At 40.8% G+C, this 14954-nt stretch overlaps 1 protein-coding gene across 2 annotated transcripts in view; it reads left to right on the top strand.

Annotated features, from left to right (window-relative positions):
• The window catches only part of lhfpl3 (LHFPL tetraspan subfamily member 3), a 72962-nt gene extending 59342 nt beyond the window's left edge, over positions 1–13620 (top strand). The window contains exons 2-4 of one of the 2 annotated variants that reach the window (XM_033615183.2): positions 2545–2775; positions 7577–7632; positions 10759–13620. In XM_033615183.2, coding sequence (XP_033471074.1) covers positions 2545–2775; positions 7577–7599 — 254 coding nt within the window. In that variant the 3' untranslated portion in view covers positions 7600–7632; positions 10759–13620. Of the gene's footprint in view, positions 1–2544; positions 2776–7576; positions 7633–10757 lie in introns of both variants that reach the window. The other variant, XM_078165294.1, reaches the window with a different exon arrangement.
• Positions 13621–14954: the final 1334 nt, after the last annotated feature.

Below are 14954 nucleotides of genomic sequence, written 5' to 3'. Positions count from 1 at the left end.
ATTCATCTCATAAATCTCATCGGCAGGTAATTTCTTCAGAGACCCTGGGGGATGGGAGCAGCGTTAATAAATGACAAATTTCCCATTACCCCACATGTGCAGTGGCTCGGTACACTCAGATTTTATGTTCATGTGCCTCTTCCAACCTCTATTGGGACTCATAAAAGGACATTTTTAAGTATTCCCATACTACCACTCATCAAGAGCCCGTGTCCCTCGGAGCGCTGTTTTCAGAGTGCTGCGTTTTAGCCCCAACCTAAACGTCTTAACCCTCAAGCAGGCCTTTGAAAAACTGAGGACCGGACAAAATGTCCCCACTTTGCAGAAATGTCCTCACTGTGTTATATGGTCCTCACTATGTAGCATACACAAGTACACACACACACACACACACACACACACTTGAGTTTCCGTACTTGTGAGACACGTGAATGCAGTGACGCTCCCTCTTCTCCTTCTGATGTACCCTACAGGACATTATTTCTGAAAAAATATGTGCAGTAGTCAACAGTGAGAGATAAATAATTGATCCAGTTTGAAATGTACACATATAATGTTTGACAGTTTTAAAGATAATTTTGCAAGCAGTGGTGGAGGAATTAATCAGATCGTTTACTTAAGTAGAAGCACTAATGCCACAGCATGAAAATACTCTGTTACAAGTAAAAGTCCTGCATTGAAAATGTTACTTATGTACATAAATATTTAAAGTAAAAGTACCCAATGCTGACAGATCTTAAAAAACAGGACCAGTTTCAAATATTATTGTTCCAATTATTCACTTAGACACAAAAACATGGTCCAGGCTGAAAAATACTGAAGTAACCCTTTAAGTACAAATTAAAAGTACTTGAACTTCACTTGAGGTTTTTTTTCTTTTCACCCAACTTTCAGTTTAAAAACATCTGTAAATCAAACTTTATACTCCCTCATTCGTGGTTTTAAAGTTTAAAAACAAAATCATGTTCCACAGTGTTTAACTTTATCATGTATCTTCTTTATCGGCTCGTTCCAGTTCATCATTGAAGCATTATGGCGTTGAAATATTCATACCCAAGACTTCATGTTTTTTATGGCTGTGTGATTCCATCAAAATGTTCGAGGAAATATTCTAGATATCTTTGGAAACTTTGGGATCTTCACTATAATTTAAATAAAGTTTTGTGAATTTCTGTTCTGTTTCTGATAGCTGGTCGACTAAGTAAAGAAACTTCTTTTATACTCCATGCCCCCAGTGTGTAAGCGCACACCCAAGGGTATTTGTGGTAAAAATACACAAAATATATCCAAACGTAACACCCACTTATGATGATTCATTCCTCAGAGGCAACTCTTTTTCATAGCTTTGTATTATGCCCTCAGATTGCATCTTTTTTGGTCCGATATCTTCATCGTCTCAGACATTATTAATATTTCACCAGAACCAGAACCTATATTAATCATTCTGGGTGTATCTGAAATATTGGGACAACTTACCACAGCACAGCAACAACTTATCTGTATCATTACAACATCAAAACCTTCTACTTATGTCATGGAAAGAAACAACAGTTCCTACCTTCAGTATGTGGCTACATGATCTAAGATATATCTTAAAGGGCCGACTCCCACAATATATTACAACTTGGCAGCCCCTCAGATCACATCGTATACAAAGTGCAGTTGTAACCTCTACTTTAAATCATTTTGAGTATGAGTGAGAGAAGGGTAAGGGACAGGGAAAGTTGGTTTTGTGTGTCTGGGCCTTTAGAGGGAAACCTCCCAATAAAAGCCCCTCTTACCTCCCTCAAACACTAACCCTAAAGCTTCTTATTTATCCTTTATTTAACCAGAAAGGTCCCATTAAGATACAATATCTCTCCTGCCAGGCAGTGCTGGACGTTATCCTGAAGTCCCAGCCCTCAATCATCCAACTTCTCCTGCCTTCCCAAAAACGTCCTCACTCTCATTATCTAAAATTAAAATTGGCCCTCGCTGAGACGGAAATTAAAACAAAACCTCTGACATTCAGACTTAGCTTTTGGCAGCGTCGTCAATAAATAAATACGGACCTCTCAGACCTGTAAATCATCTGATTGCCTCAGCTGACTGTGTGTGAGTGTGTGAATGTGACAACAGTTCCCTACTGGCAGCAGAAGTGTTGTTAGATGACTCTGCTCTCTAACAGCTCAGTCTGTCATTGTCAGCCGTGCAGCAGACGGCTAATGAAGGCAGTGCGACTCGCCACATGGTGCTGTGACATGTTGTAACATATTCTCTCTGTTTCTGCCTCCTTCCTCACCTCCCTGTCCCATTTCTGCACTGCTGTCACCTCCTCTTCTCATACTGCCTTATTTCTTTTTTCCTTATAAAATATATTTCACCCTGTTTCTCTGCAGAGTTCACCTGCTCATAACTCAAGATACAGACCCTCTGCTAATATCTCCTCCATGAATTTACATTTTATTGACTACTTCATTTTTCTAGGTTCACAGAGTATCCCAAATCCAACATGAGTCCTCTCGTAGTAGCCAACTAACCCGTCTTTCTCTCCTCCTGATCCAGGCACATGTCTGATTCTGGGCTGCATGATCTACCCGGACGGCTGGGACAGCGACGAGGTGAAGCGGATGTGTGGCGAGCAGACGGACAAGTACACGCTGGGAGCTTGCTCGGTGCGCTGGGCCTACATCCTGGCTATCATGGGCATCATGGACGCCCTCATCCTCTCCTTTCTGGCCTTCGTGCTGGGGAACCGTCAGGACAGTCTGATGTCTGAGGAGCTGCTGGGAGACAGTAAGAGGATAATGCTGTCATGGCTCAGTGGGCACACACAGGCCATGTGTGTGTTAGGCTGCAGGTTCTGGAATAATGCAGTTGGTCAGGGAGAGGAGAAACAACAGTGCACATACTTTGTGCTCTGATCTGAGGCCGTTTTCATGGTCAGACTCACAGAAACATCCTGCAAATGCTCTCAGATTAAGGTCGTCATGATACAGAATTTTAACTTCAATAAAAAATAGTATAAAAAAATGATACCTCTTTCAGTACCATGGCAAAAAGACAAAAAAGTTCTTGGCACACAGAATGGGAAATTTTATTTTTAATGAGCAACCTGCACACAGCGCTGATACAGAAAGAGTTACTCCTCGACTTCAGTCACGTGGCGGCTTTGTTGCTGGAGAGAAGGCTGTAACAGCCACAGGTTGAGGACCAGTAGATTTTCTTTCCTGTCGTTTCATCTTTCCAGCCTTGGGATGCAAATCTGATTGTAGATCTGTTCGTTTTTTTAGCTTTGATACATTCACTACTATTAAATGTGTAATTAACAGAGATCATGTTGTCAAGTATTAATACTTCTGACAGCCTTAAATTAGACAGACCCAGAAAAGCCGCGATGATTCAAATTCCAGGACTTTCCAGGCCAAGCTCCCTCAAATTCAAGGACCCTACATGGCACAGTTTGGGACAGGGCTCAAGATTAATTAGTGTTACAGCGATGAGAAGTTACATAGTGAGATCCAGCAGGATTTACAGAAGCTCACAGACAGAAAGAATGAGTTCTTCTCAGTTGTGTTGTGTTACAGTGACAGAAATTGAAGCTCTTTTGATAATATCTGCTATCGTTGCATAAAATATATAAATTCAAGCACCTTTAATAACCCATATCTATTAATGTCTGTTATCAAACATTTTAAAGGCCTTGATTTTTTTCACTCAAGTTCACAATTTTTCAAGGATTTCAAGAATAATGGTAAATGCTTATCAAATTACTTAATAAATTACTTAAAATGACCAATTTATTATTTAAATAGCTGCTGTTTTCGTTTTCTTTTAATTGACTACTAACTTTCCTTGGGGTCAGGACCCGTCAGCGGATAACTAGATCCATCTGAAGGGCCATGATTAAATTACAAAGACTGGATATAGAGGAAAAAAACAAAACCAAAAACATTTTTGCTAAACAAGTCACATGCATTTTGCTTAAAATTTGCTTTTTTTCAATACTTTTAATTGGGGATTTTGAAATTAAACAAACAGTGGCAATAGTATAAAAGGGAAAACAGAATTTCTGATACGAAAATATATAAAATATTCCAGAAGTCAAAAATCAAAAATACTCTAAAGGGTGATTTGTCATAAATATAATATTATAATATATAAAAATATAATATTTACAGATAAAATGTATCGTATATATCATTACGATAAAAAAGAAAATAAATAGACAAATATTTTTAAATAAATAAATAAAATTTGGCAGTGTTTTGTGTCATTCAAACTGGGCTAGTTTGGGGAAGAACTTAGCGCATCTTTCTTTAAGTGGTCTATAAAGGGTTGCCAGATCTGGTAGGATTTGTTTTCACACCCTGCTAAGGAGAATTTAACCTTCCACCACCAAATGATGCGTGCTAGTAAGGTTACAAATACTAACATATATGTTGGGAGCTGGTTAACACAAGATCAGAACCTTAAATACCAAAGAGTGCGGTCAGTGGATCAGAATCTTCAGGTCTATCCAGGACTATCTGGTCCTATCTGGTAGCAACTGAGAAATATTTTGCCAATATATTGTGACTCCTGGGCAGTGCCAGAACATAAAGGCTAGTGAGGCAGGTGATTGTACACAATGGTTGCCCATTGTTGCACACTGGACTAATATTTGGATACATGTTCCTGAGCTTATTTTATAAGTGGAGTCTATGCAAGATTTTAAATTGCAAAAGTCCATGTCTTGCACAAACTGAGGAAGAACGTACCTAATATTTGCTTGTTATTGGTAAACTAGAGAAGTGCTCTCAGTCGAGTGCAGATCTCCACCAGACTGCAAAGTGGTCGCTGCGTCTTTACAGAATTGTTGTAATTCCAGCCAATGCATGTTTCAGAAGCATCCTAGAGGCTAATGAAATACACACCTCGTCTATTTTTGACAGAGCTGCAGGGCGTTTCATGAAGCAGATCGAGTTCTCCAGTTAACAGGCACTCGATGTAAAATAAAGATATGATATTATTATGAGGATTAATGTATTTTTAATAGCTAAAACACAGGCACAAATCTTTAATCCATGTCACTCATAACTGGAGTTTTAACAGTACTAACTTTGCCTGTAAGCCACAGCACAAGAAAGTAAATAACAGCAATAAACATGATTAAAACATAACAGATAAAGAAACAATTTAACTGCCTACTGAGGATAGAAGCATGAATATCAAGACCAAATCAACAAAATCTGCAAGTCTACAAAAACCCTCCACTTCTGAAACACTCGTGGTGTGGAATCACAGCATGCGCCAGACGAAACAAAACCAGGTCACAGCCATGGCAGCCAAAACCTGGCATAGCTCCGCCAGGTGGCACTGATGGTGCCAAAGATAATGAAAGCAATTGACCTAATCATCTCATATCATACCTAACTTGAAATGATCATAACATATTGGTTTAAAATTAAGTTGTAGGTGCTCTGGTTCAAAATGAGAGAAAACCTTTGTATGGATGTCAGTTTTTGAGCCACGGCGAAGCCTAAATGTTTTTAGCTGAGCGGATTTCCGGAAAACTTACGGCTCCTACTGGCTGGTTAAAATGAAGAGGAGTCAGCAGTGAGTGACAATATGAAGGAGTCAATAAAACAGGTTTTTCAACAATTGTAAATCACCGCAAGCACAAGAAGTCCTTGAGCATACTGTCTTACAAAATATGAGGCTGGTTGGTCCAATAGTTTGCAAGATTAGCTGTGGACAGACATTTACACACATGACCAAATGCACAATCCCCTCCAGGCTTACAGCTGGCAGAGATAAAACAGTGGTTCCCAACTGGTCCAGCCACAGGGTCCAGATTTCTCCTTCCTCATTAGTTCAAGGTCCACACAGTTTAACACATTCAGCGTCATAATTGTGTTTGGCCATTCAGTAGAGCTAGTTTGCTGTCTCTGTCAAGTAGCTGTCTGTGACTCACTCACTCTACAGCAGGAAACAGCACTCGAAAATAAAGGTTCTGTGCCAGATATTCACTGTACTTCAAAGTAAAGTGTGTTTTTTACAAACTTGACACGTCTGCAAGTCACTTCTGGTCCACTCAGAGTGGACCCATGATACATTTTTGGACCACGACCCACAAATTTGGATTCACTTATCTAAAATTTTCAGTTGCATAAGTCTGAAAGGGGAACGTTGCTCTTTGTTTGATCTGCTCGTAACTCGTAGATAGCTGCAGTCTGTGATGAGGGGTCACAAGTAAACGCTGCTTTGCCTTAAAGGGTCACGGGCCAAAGGACTAAATGATTCAACTAATTGTTTCAGCCGCAGTCTTGGCACTGAAGTCCCAAATTAAAACAGGCAAGTCCTCTAAAAGTCATAACACATTCTTCACTAGATTTGTCGCCCTTTCGAAATGGAAACTCCAGAAGAGTAATAGTACACTTTGTACATCTCAAAACCCATTTCATGTTAATTCACGGAGCACTTTAACAGAGACAGTTCGGTGCACGACAACATAATAAAAGCTGTAGTGCAATTACACCTGAAATGAGATTCAGGCTATTTTCAAAACAAAACAAAGCAAGTGCCACTAAACTTATTAAAAAATCCATTTGGACGCTGGCCTGAATATCTGCTCTGTGTCTGAGATCTATTCCACTTTTGGCTTGAGGAGCATCGTGAGGCTCGAGTCCAAGCAAAGTCAAAGTGAGCTACAAGTCTGAATACATTAGATCTGTGACTCGTATCCACATCTCTGCTACGTTTTTGAGCTTAATTGGCTTTACCATTAAACCTCAGTACATTAATGAGACGGCACACATCAAAGATCTGATTCCACATCCCACCAGCAGCAAAAAAACTCCTCCTTGCATAATTTCCCATGCTCAGCTTATTCATTTTCATACATTAGATGAATGTTGTACACCACCTGCTTGCTTCTGTTACCAGTGAGATTTTTCTGTCCTGATTGGGGTGAGGTGACAACTGCACTCGGACCCAACGAGAATGATTTAAACAGCGAGGAAGGAGGCAGGAAGAGGAGGAGAATACAGATGAAGAAGGCCGGAGATGAGAGGAGAGACGCACACGGAGAGAAAGATGGGTGACTGAGAGGAAGAATGCACCGATAGCAAGGGTTAATTGAAGCCTGGGGATGCTGGACAGAGTCATGAATTACTAATGGCTGTTTACACAGCTTGCTGCCAGCCTGTCTAAATGAATCACAGCCACCCTATCAGCCGGGACACAGTCGCCTGTTAGCTCATATAAGCAAAAAGACTGGGAGGAAGAAGCCATTATCAACCGAGAGACCGGAGAGGGAAGGGCAAGACAGAGAGAGGATAATGAGCTGAGGAAGAGGAAGAGAGGCAGATGTACATGAAATATGAGAATCAAAGTGAAAAGTTGGGGATTCATCACCCAGCAGATGAAGTTTAAATTGGATGCTGTCTTATCTTGTCACTCAGGAGGATGGATAGTGACACCTGTCCAGAGGTGTTCAAATTCATGCAGCCTGTAGAGGAGGAAAAAGTGATGTAGCACTGCCACCTGCTGGTTAAAACGATGTCAGAGCAATCCTCTTTATACTGAACTGGTGTCTCTCTTTTTGTCCCCACAGAGAGCGGCAACAACGCCATATAATATCTGATAATGGTAAAGCACACACACACACAGGTAAGGATTATATTTAAGTGTAATGTTGTTTATAGCAACAAATAGAAATCAGAAACATAAATCAAATCCTCCTGAGACCTCATATGAGGACATCACATTTTGGGTTTACTGGACCTTATACTTCATTCTGCTTGTCTTAGACCTGTTGTCCTCGTCCTTTTTTGTCCCATCTAATGATAGTAAGAGCACAATACACTAATCCATGTAAGAACAAGATGGCAGCCATCTCTGCCAAGTCAGTCTGCAGCTGATCCCGACACAAAAGTGGACAAGGTTCAAAACCTGATCACATTTTATGGCTGAAACTTGTCTATGATTAATAACTTTTGTAGTTTGATATGGCAACAAATTTGACCAATTTTAGCAACAGTAAGAAGATAAGATGCTGCTAGATAGGAAGTACTCATTTGAGGACACTGGGACTTTATTATTGTTGACAATGTTTAGTTTTTTATACATATTGGGCCCTACTGATCCCAATAGCTAGGAAAAATTAAAAATGCATACCAAACAAAAGTTCAGGGTCTCAGGAGGATAAGCTATCACTGAACCTTTCAAGCAATAATCATGTGTTTTCTTAAAATTTCTCCCATTACAAGCCACTTTATCCCCTTAATATAAAACAAAACACACAATATAATTACTCATTCTTATTTCATTTATAACGCTACAACCATTTCATTGTATATTGTATATATTTCAGATTGTCTACTTTACTATTTTATTATTTATTTTATTTTATTGTCTACTTTAATATTTTATTTTATTTTATTTTATTTTATTTTAATGTCTACTTTAATATTTTATTTTACTTATTTCATTGTCTATTTTAGTATCTTATTTATATCTTCATCTTTATCTCTTGTTTCCATTCATGCTGTATTTCTATTTCTACTTTGCGCGGAGCACTGGAACAAAAACAATTTCCCCCCGGGGATTAATAAAGTATTCTGAATCTGAATCTGAATCTGAATTAATGTCCAGTTTTCCTTTTTCCCCATTTCCTTTTAACCACCTTGAAAACATGTAATTTCTAAAACACAAAATGTTCACGACTAAATAAGCAAAAATCAGAGTCAGTTATCATTTATATAGAGCACAACACTCAAAAACTCCAATGTGCTGATAGAGAAAATACATTTAGGAGACTATGTAACTTTTGAAAAACAAGCGAAATGTTAGATTCATGAGCAATAAAACCTCCCTCTCCTCATTTCAATACTCTCAGGGGTTTCACTGGTAAAGGCTTTACTTAGTCTGATAAGACATGTAGCATATGGTGGCTAATGTTAGCAAACGCTAGCAGATATTGCTGTTTAAAGATGGGGTAGGTGGTTTCATTTCATAATAACTTAGAGCATATTATAATTCATGTGGTCTGAGGGAAAACCAGACCACTGCACCTCCTCTTGGCTCTGTTTTCAGGATTTAGAAAATCTAGGCTTTGACATGACAAGAGAGGGTGTTCAGGCTGTTCTTTAAATGCAGATGTACGTCTCTTCAGTTCAAAGTCTGATTCAATCGCTGAGAGTCCTGCAGAGAAAGTTGCTATTCCAGCATTGGCAACAACTGTCAACTCTGCAAAGCAACCCAAAAAAGAAGATGGGAGTTATCGGAAAGACAGTCTGACAATAAACACAGTAAAACATGTGCCAGTATCGAAGTTTAAGAGATGGAAAGAAAATAGTAACAGTTTAACCTTCTGCTTACCAGAGCCCAACACTCAAGGCTGCGGCTTCACGTTCACTTTTATGTACAGTAGCTAACGTTATCTAGAGCTTTGAATCACAGTGTGTCCTCCGCCTCACTCCCTGCCACTATAGAGCACCTTGCAACTTAAATCCAGCCAGTGTAAACCCCAGCTGCGAGGGACCCGACAGCCCTGGATCAGCAAACTTTCTGTTGCTGCTGTGACACAAGTTAGTCCTGGGGGCTGTCACTGCTGCTGGTCGCCAGCCTGCTGGGACACCCAGTGCTGGGGGCTTTATGCCGGCTGAATTTAGCTGCCGACCAAAGGTCCGTCTCCCCAGCTGCTCATTTGTGGTCTGATTAACAAAGAGAAAGAGCGGGATGAGGAGAAGAGTGAAGGCATTGTGCACAACTCTACAGTACAATTAGATTAAATAAATCAGTACATGGAAAACACTGGGTTACTGTACGAAGCACGTGCATATGCCTGTGGTCGTCTGGTGGGAGGGGCTGAGGACAGAGAGCGGGGAGCTGCAGGAGGAGGGTGTATTTTTAAATTCTGCTGCTTTTTCCCTTTTCCAGATTTCTGCCTACCCCAGCTTTAAATTATGGCACCAACAACCATGCCACGTTCAAAGTCACTCAAATCACCTTTCTTCTACATTCTGGTGCTCGGTATGAACTTCAGCAGGTCGTCTTGACCATGCCAACGTGCCTAAATGCATTGAGTTGCTGCCACATGATTGGCTGATTAGCTATTTGCGTTAGGTGTTCATCCTGATCGTGCCTTTGAATCGTCACTAGAGTTTTAAATAAAGTTCTGTGGGTTTGAACAAAACTTGGTTGCAACACCAGAACATATTTACGGTGACTAAATGCTCCTCAAGCAACATCAATATAATTATCAGAAGTGGCACTAATCACAATTATGACATTCATCATCTGATAAACGTCGTCATCACGTAATGAATTGTTTATTTTTTTCATAGCATTTTTTTAACATAAATCAGTGCGTAAAATACTGAAATTAAATAATAATAATAATACTACGCTAATCATAATCACTTAAAACAGTGGTGGATTCAGCACATCAAAATTGATTTGTTCTTTATTTACAAGTGCCTTCCAGCTGCTGCTGTGCTCATGAATCTGAATTAGAGATGCTTTTGCATTTTAAGTGAATAATTGCTGTTTAAAAGCACGAGGGTGTGTTTCTTTTTTAAAAGCATGTAAGTTCATTTGCACAATAATTGGATGATGTGTGAGTGGGAACATTATGAAGCTCCCACCTACTAGGATCTTCAATCAAATGCACGGGAAAAATCATCTGTATCAATTAAATACAGTGCAAACCAGAGGGAATAACTGATCTACATCCACTGTTCTAAATTACATGTATTGCTGCGGATTATACATTATTTTTCCTCTTGCCTGCAGGTTTTGCTGCCTAAACGTGATGTTACTTCAGGATCCAGCTTCCCTCTCCTGGTCCGACCTGTGGCTGGGATGCAGAGCTGATGTGAAGGGAAAGAACAGATCAAAGAGGAGGAGGAAGAGGAGGAGGTCTGAAAGAGGCCACACAACCTTGGTGGACACCAGGATGCCGTTCGTCCTCTCTGAAAGCTCCACCCCTGTAAAATAGCCGTCTCATTCATCTCAAACTGCAGGATGAATTGTCAAAAAGACGTTCTCAAAGTTAACCTGTGTTGGTATGTCACTGTATCATCTTACCCAAGCTGTTCAAACTGAAATGTTTGTCCGTGTGGATGTGAGGAGGGCTGCAATGGTTCAGCTGAAAAAAAGAAGAAAAAAAAAAAAAAACGAAAAAGACTCTTAGTGTGGTAATTCAGCCCCGGGATACACACCATGGAGCGACGGCTGCTCAAATCGAATTAAATCAAAACAAATTATACAGACTTTGACCGACACAAATAAGGACTTAACAGACTCGAGGTCAAAGCTGTCAGATCTTCTTATTTATCAAGTCAACAAACTCCCTGCGAAGGAATTTGGCTTTGACACTCTTTGACCTTTGATTTAAAGGAGAGCGAAGTGAGGACTGACAAAAATGACTGACTGGATAAACCAACAGAAAAACAGTGCTGTTTTGTTATAAATAAATGTTTGATGTGATAGAATCAAAGGTAGTTATTAGAGGTGAAAAAAAAGATACTAAGCAGGAGAAAACATCAATTGTAACAAGTCTATAATCTGTGTATAGCTCTATGTTGATTAGGTCCCTGTACTTTGTCTTGACTTTGAAATGTACACTTTGAAATGTCAAGCTATTGGTCCATTATTAGTGTGTGCCATACAGTATTGTGTAATCTGACAGTATTGTGGAGTACTAACAGGGAGTAAAAAAGTTAAACTGAACATGAATTGAAGCTGGGTAGGTTTGACTCTTTGAATCTTTTTGTTGCCTGTCATTCTTCAGTCTCACACTAAAATAGGTAGTTAAACACGAGTAGTGAGTCTGACTTACACTGAAAATGTTCGACACATTTAAAGCAAAAAAATAGACATTTTGGGAAATATGCTCATTCGCTTTCTGGGAGAGAGTAATGCTGTGTATCTGTATATCATTTTAGAAGATGAGAGAACAGTAAAATACTAATTGTGTCTTTTACAATTGTGGTGTAAGGGGAAAAAAAATTGGGCTGCAGGGGATTTTTTGGCTGCAATACTGCGAGTGGCCACTGGGAGAGATTTGCTGCAAGGCTAAGCGGCTTTCCTGGGGTCCTGGTCTCAACCATTTCTGTGGTCTAAACCTAACCATGGGTTTTTGTTGCCTAAACCACGTGCATTAGTTATTGGAGGGAAAAAAAGTCAATTCGCGTTGTTGTACTGACGTAACACGTTTATTTTGAAAGAAGACAATGCATGTAACAGGCAGAACTTGACACAGCGTCCCAGAACATCAATAACCAACACACCCAGGGTACCTCCCACGTCATATCTGGACATGGAAGGTCCATGACCAAACATTGATATGTGACGAGGTCGGAGTGAGAATGTGTTGAGTAGTCTGGCCTATAGCTTGCTAAATTAAAACACTGAATTGGGGGTCTTACACGTCAGGTTTTGTACATATTAAGCAAGCTTGATATAATCTTTTAATTGGTATGCCTTAGAGGTGCTAGTAAGGGGATGTTTGCATTTGTGCTAACCTCACAAACATTAGGCTAAGCTAACTGACTAACAGAGTCAGAGAAATCAAGCCCCCAGGAAGTGCGCTGCACTTTGAAGCCAACTTGAAGTACAACTTCTGAGTCCATCACATGATGCCATTGGGCCCAAAAGACAATTTCCCAAAGACTTACGTTGGAAAAGAAATGCCTGTAAATCAGTGGATACATTTTTTTGAGTGATCTTAAGTGCTATGTTGTAGGCAGCCAGACTTGTTTAAGTTTCTTGAAGATGTATTCCCCTCTCATCCAAGGGAGCTGAAGAAGCAATAAAGATTACCATGACCTGGATGACTGAGAATCTTTGTGTTACAACCCCCATGAAATGACTTGTTACACTATCCATATGTTCATAGTAACATTTGGAAACCCTAGAAGAGCCACAAGATTAAGTCATTGTATTCCCATTCAAGTTAGCAGAGCGCTAAGCTGAAGTAGCTGGCTTGAATGTTGGAAATCTTTAGTGCACTTGCTCATTTGGCCCAGCGATGGGGAAGCAGTGGCGATCATCCAGGTTACAAGCGGCAGTTCAGCCTTTTTGGCTTCATGCACCACTGAGTGACTTTTATAGGATGGAACAGAGTCTTGCCTCCAACACTGTATCCAGGTCTCTTTATACATCCATTGGACAAACATGAGGGTGGTGTCAATCTCTTAAGCTAGCCAACTCTTCGCTAGAAAACTAACCAGCCCATTTCCCAAAGTGTTGAATTTCTTGAACATCTTTTTTTTTTTTTTTTAAACAAAGTAGGACAGTGTTGAGTGTCATGCGGCAATATGATATTTGTGAACATGCCTCCTTTGTTATTTGCTGTTACTTCAGGTGTTTCCAGGTCGAGCTGAAGGTCCTGAGTGTTTGTTACCAAACTGAAATACAGACTGTTACTCCAAAAGGACTCATTGCACTCTCCTGCCCTGTCATCAGGTCACATTCCTGGGCCCAGAGGTGTAAGGTGGAGGTGGAGGTGGAGGTGGAGGTCGTACTTCTTTCTCTCAAGTCATTTTGAGACTATGACAAGATGTTGAACCCTTTTCTGTACGAGTCTATCCAGATGAATAACTTCTAATATGGAATCAAAGTGTGAGATATAATAAAATATGACTAAATTTACTAAGCAGTGTGTGCCTGTGCTTTAGTTTGAAGGTTTTTTTGAAAATGAGATCAAAGAAAAAACATTTTGTAGCTAGATGTCTTGTGGGTTTTTTATGTTTTGGGCGAGGCTCCTTAATTCCATTTAAAGCAGGGCTGTAATAACGTATTTAACACTGAGGGGGACCATTTTCAGTGACGACCAATGACTGTAAAAAGATGGACAAAGCGTCTCAACTTCTCCCTACTGTACAAAAATAAGGCCAAAATATAACAGAAATGGCCGCCACCATCTTGGGCTGGTGACGCCAATTTTATCACGACAACTCATGATGTGACTCAGTAGTGTGTTTGGCCCCCACGTGCCTGTATGTACTCCCAACAACGTCTGGGCATGCTCCTGAAGAATCAATGGATAGTGTCCTGGGGGATCTCTTCCCAGACCTGGATCAGGGCTTCAGTGAGCTCCTGAACATTTTGTGGCGGTTCTTGACAGCGTCAGATGTACCGCTACATAATGTCCCATTACTCAATTGAATTTATGTCAGGGGAGCGAGAGAGCCAGTCAGTGGCCTCAATGCATTTGTCATCCAGGAACTGCCTACACACTTTGGCCACATGATGCTGGGCATTGTCCGGCACCAGGAGGAACCCAGGGCCCACTGCACCAGAGTAACGTCTGACAGTCGCTCTGAGGATTTCATCCTGGTACCTTACAGCAGTCAGGGTACCGTTGGCTATGACATGGAGGTCTGTGTGACCCTCCAAGGATATGCCTCCCCAGACCATCACTGACCCACCACCAAACCGGTCATGCTGGATGATGTTACAGGCAGCATAACGTTCACCACAGCGTCTCCAGAATCTTTAACACCTGTCACATGTGCTCAGTGTGAACCTGCTCTCATTTGTGAAGAGAACGGGGCGCCAATGGCGGACCTGCCAATTCTGGTGTTCTCTGAAGAATGCCAATCAAGCTGCACAGTACTGGGCTGTGAGCACAGGTCCCACTAGAGCAGTGGTTCCCAACCGGGGGGGGCGCAACCCCCATAGGGGGGTCCCGAAGCCCTCTTGATTTTAAGGGGTGTAAATTTAATGTGTTCTTTGTCAACATTTAGGGGTTGTAGACTTTGGGGCCCCAAAGTCTACTATGGTAAAAATATGGGTCCCTCAAGAAAATGGTTGCGAACCACTGCACTAGAGGACATCAGGCCCTCATGCCACCCTCATGGAGTCTGTTTCTGACAGTGTAGTCAGAAACATGCACACCAGTAGCCTGCTGGAGATCATTTTGGAGGGCTCTGACAGTGCTCCTCCTGTTCCTCCTCACACCAAGGAGCAGATACCGGTTCTGC

The sequence above is a fragment of the Epinephelus lanceolatus genome, chromosome 23 (genome assembly GCF_041903045.1).
Source record: "Epinephelus lanceolatus isolate andai-2023 chromosome 23, ASM4190304v1, whole genome shotgun sequence".
Taxonomy (NCBI): Eukaryota; Metazoa; Chordata; class Actinopteri; order Perciformes; family Serranidae; genus Epinephelus; species Epinephelus lanceolatus.
The sequence above is the reverse complement of the archived record's forward strand: the minus strand, read 5'-3'. Positions and strand labels throughout refer to the sequence as shown.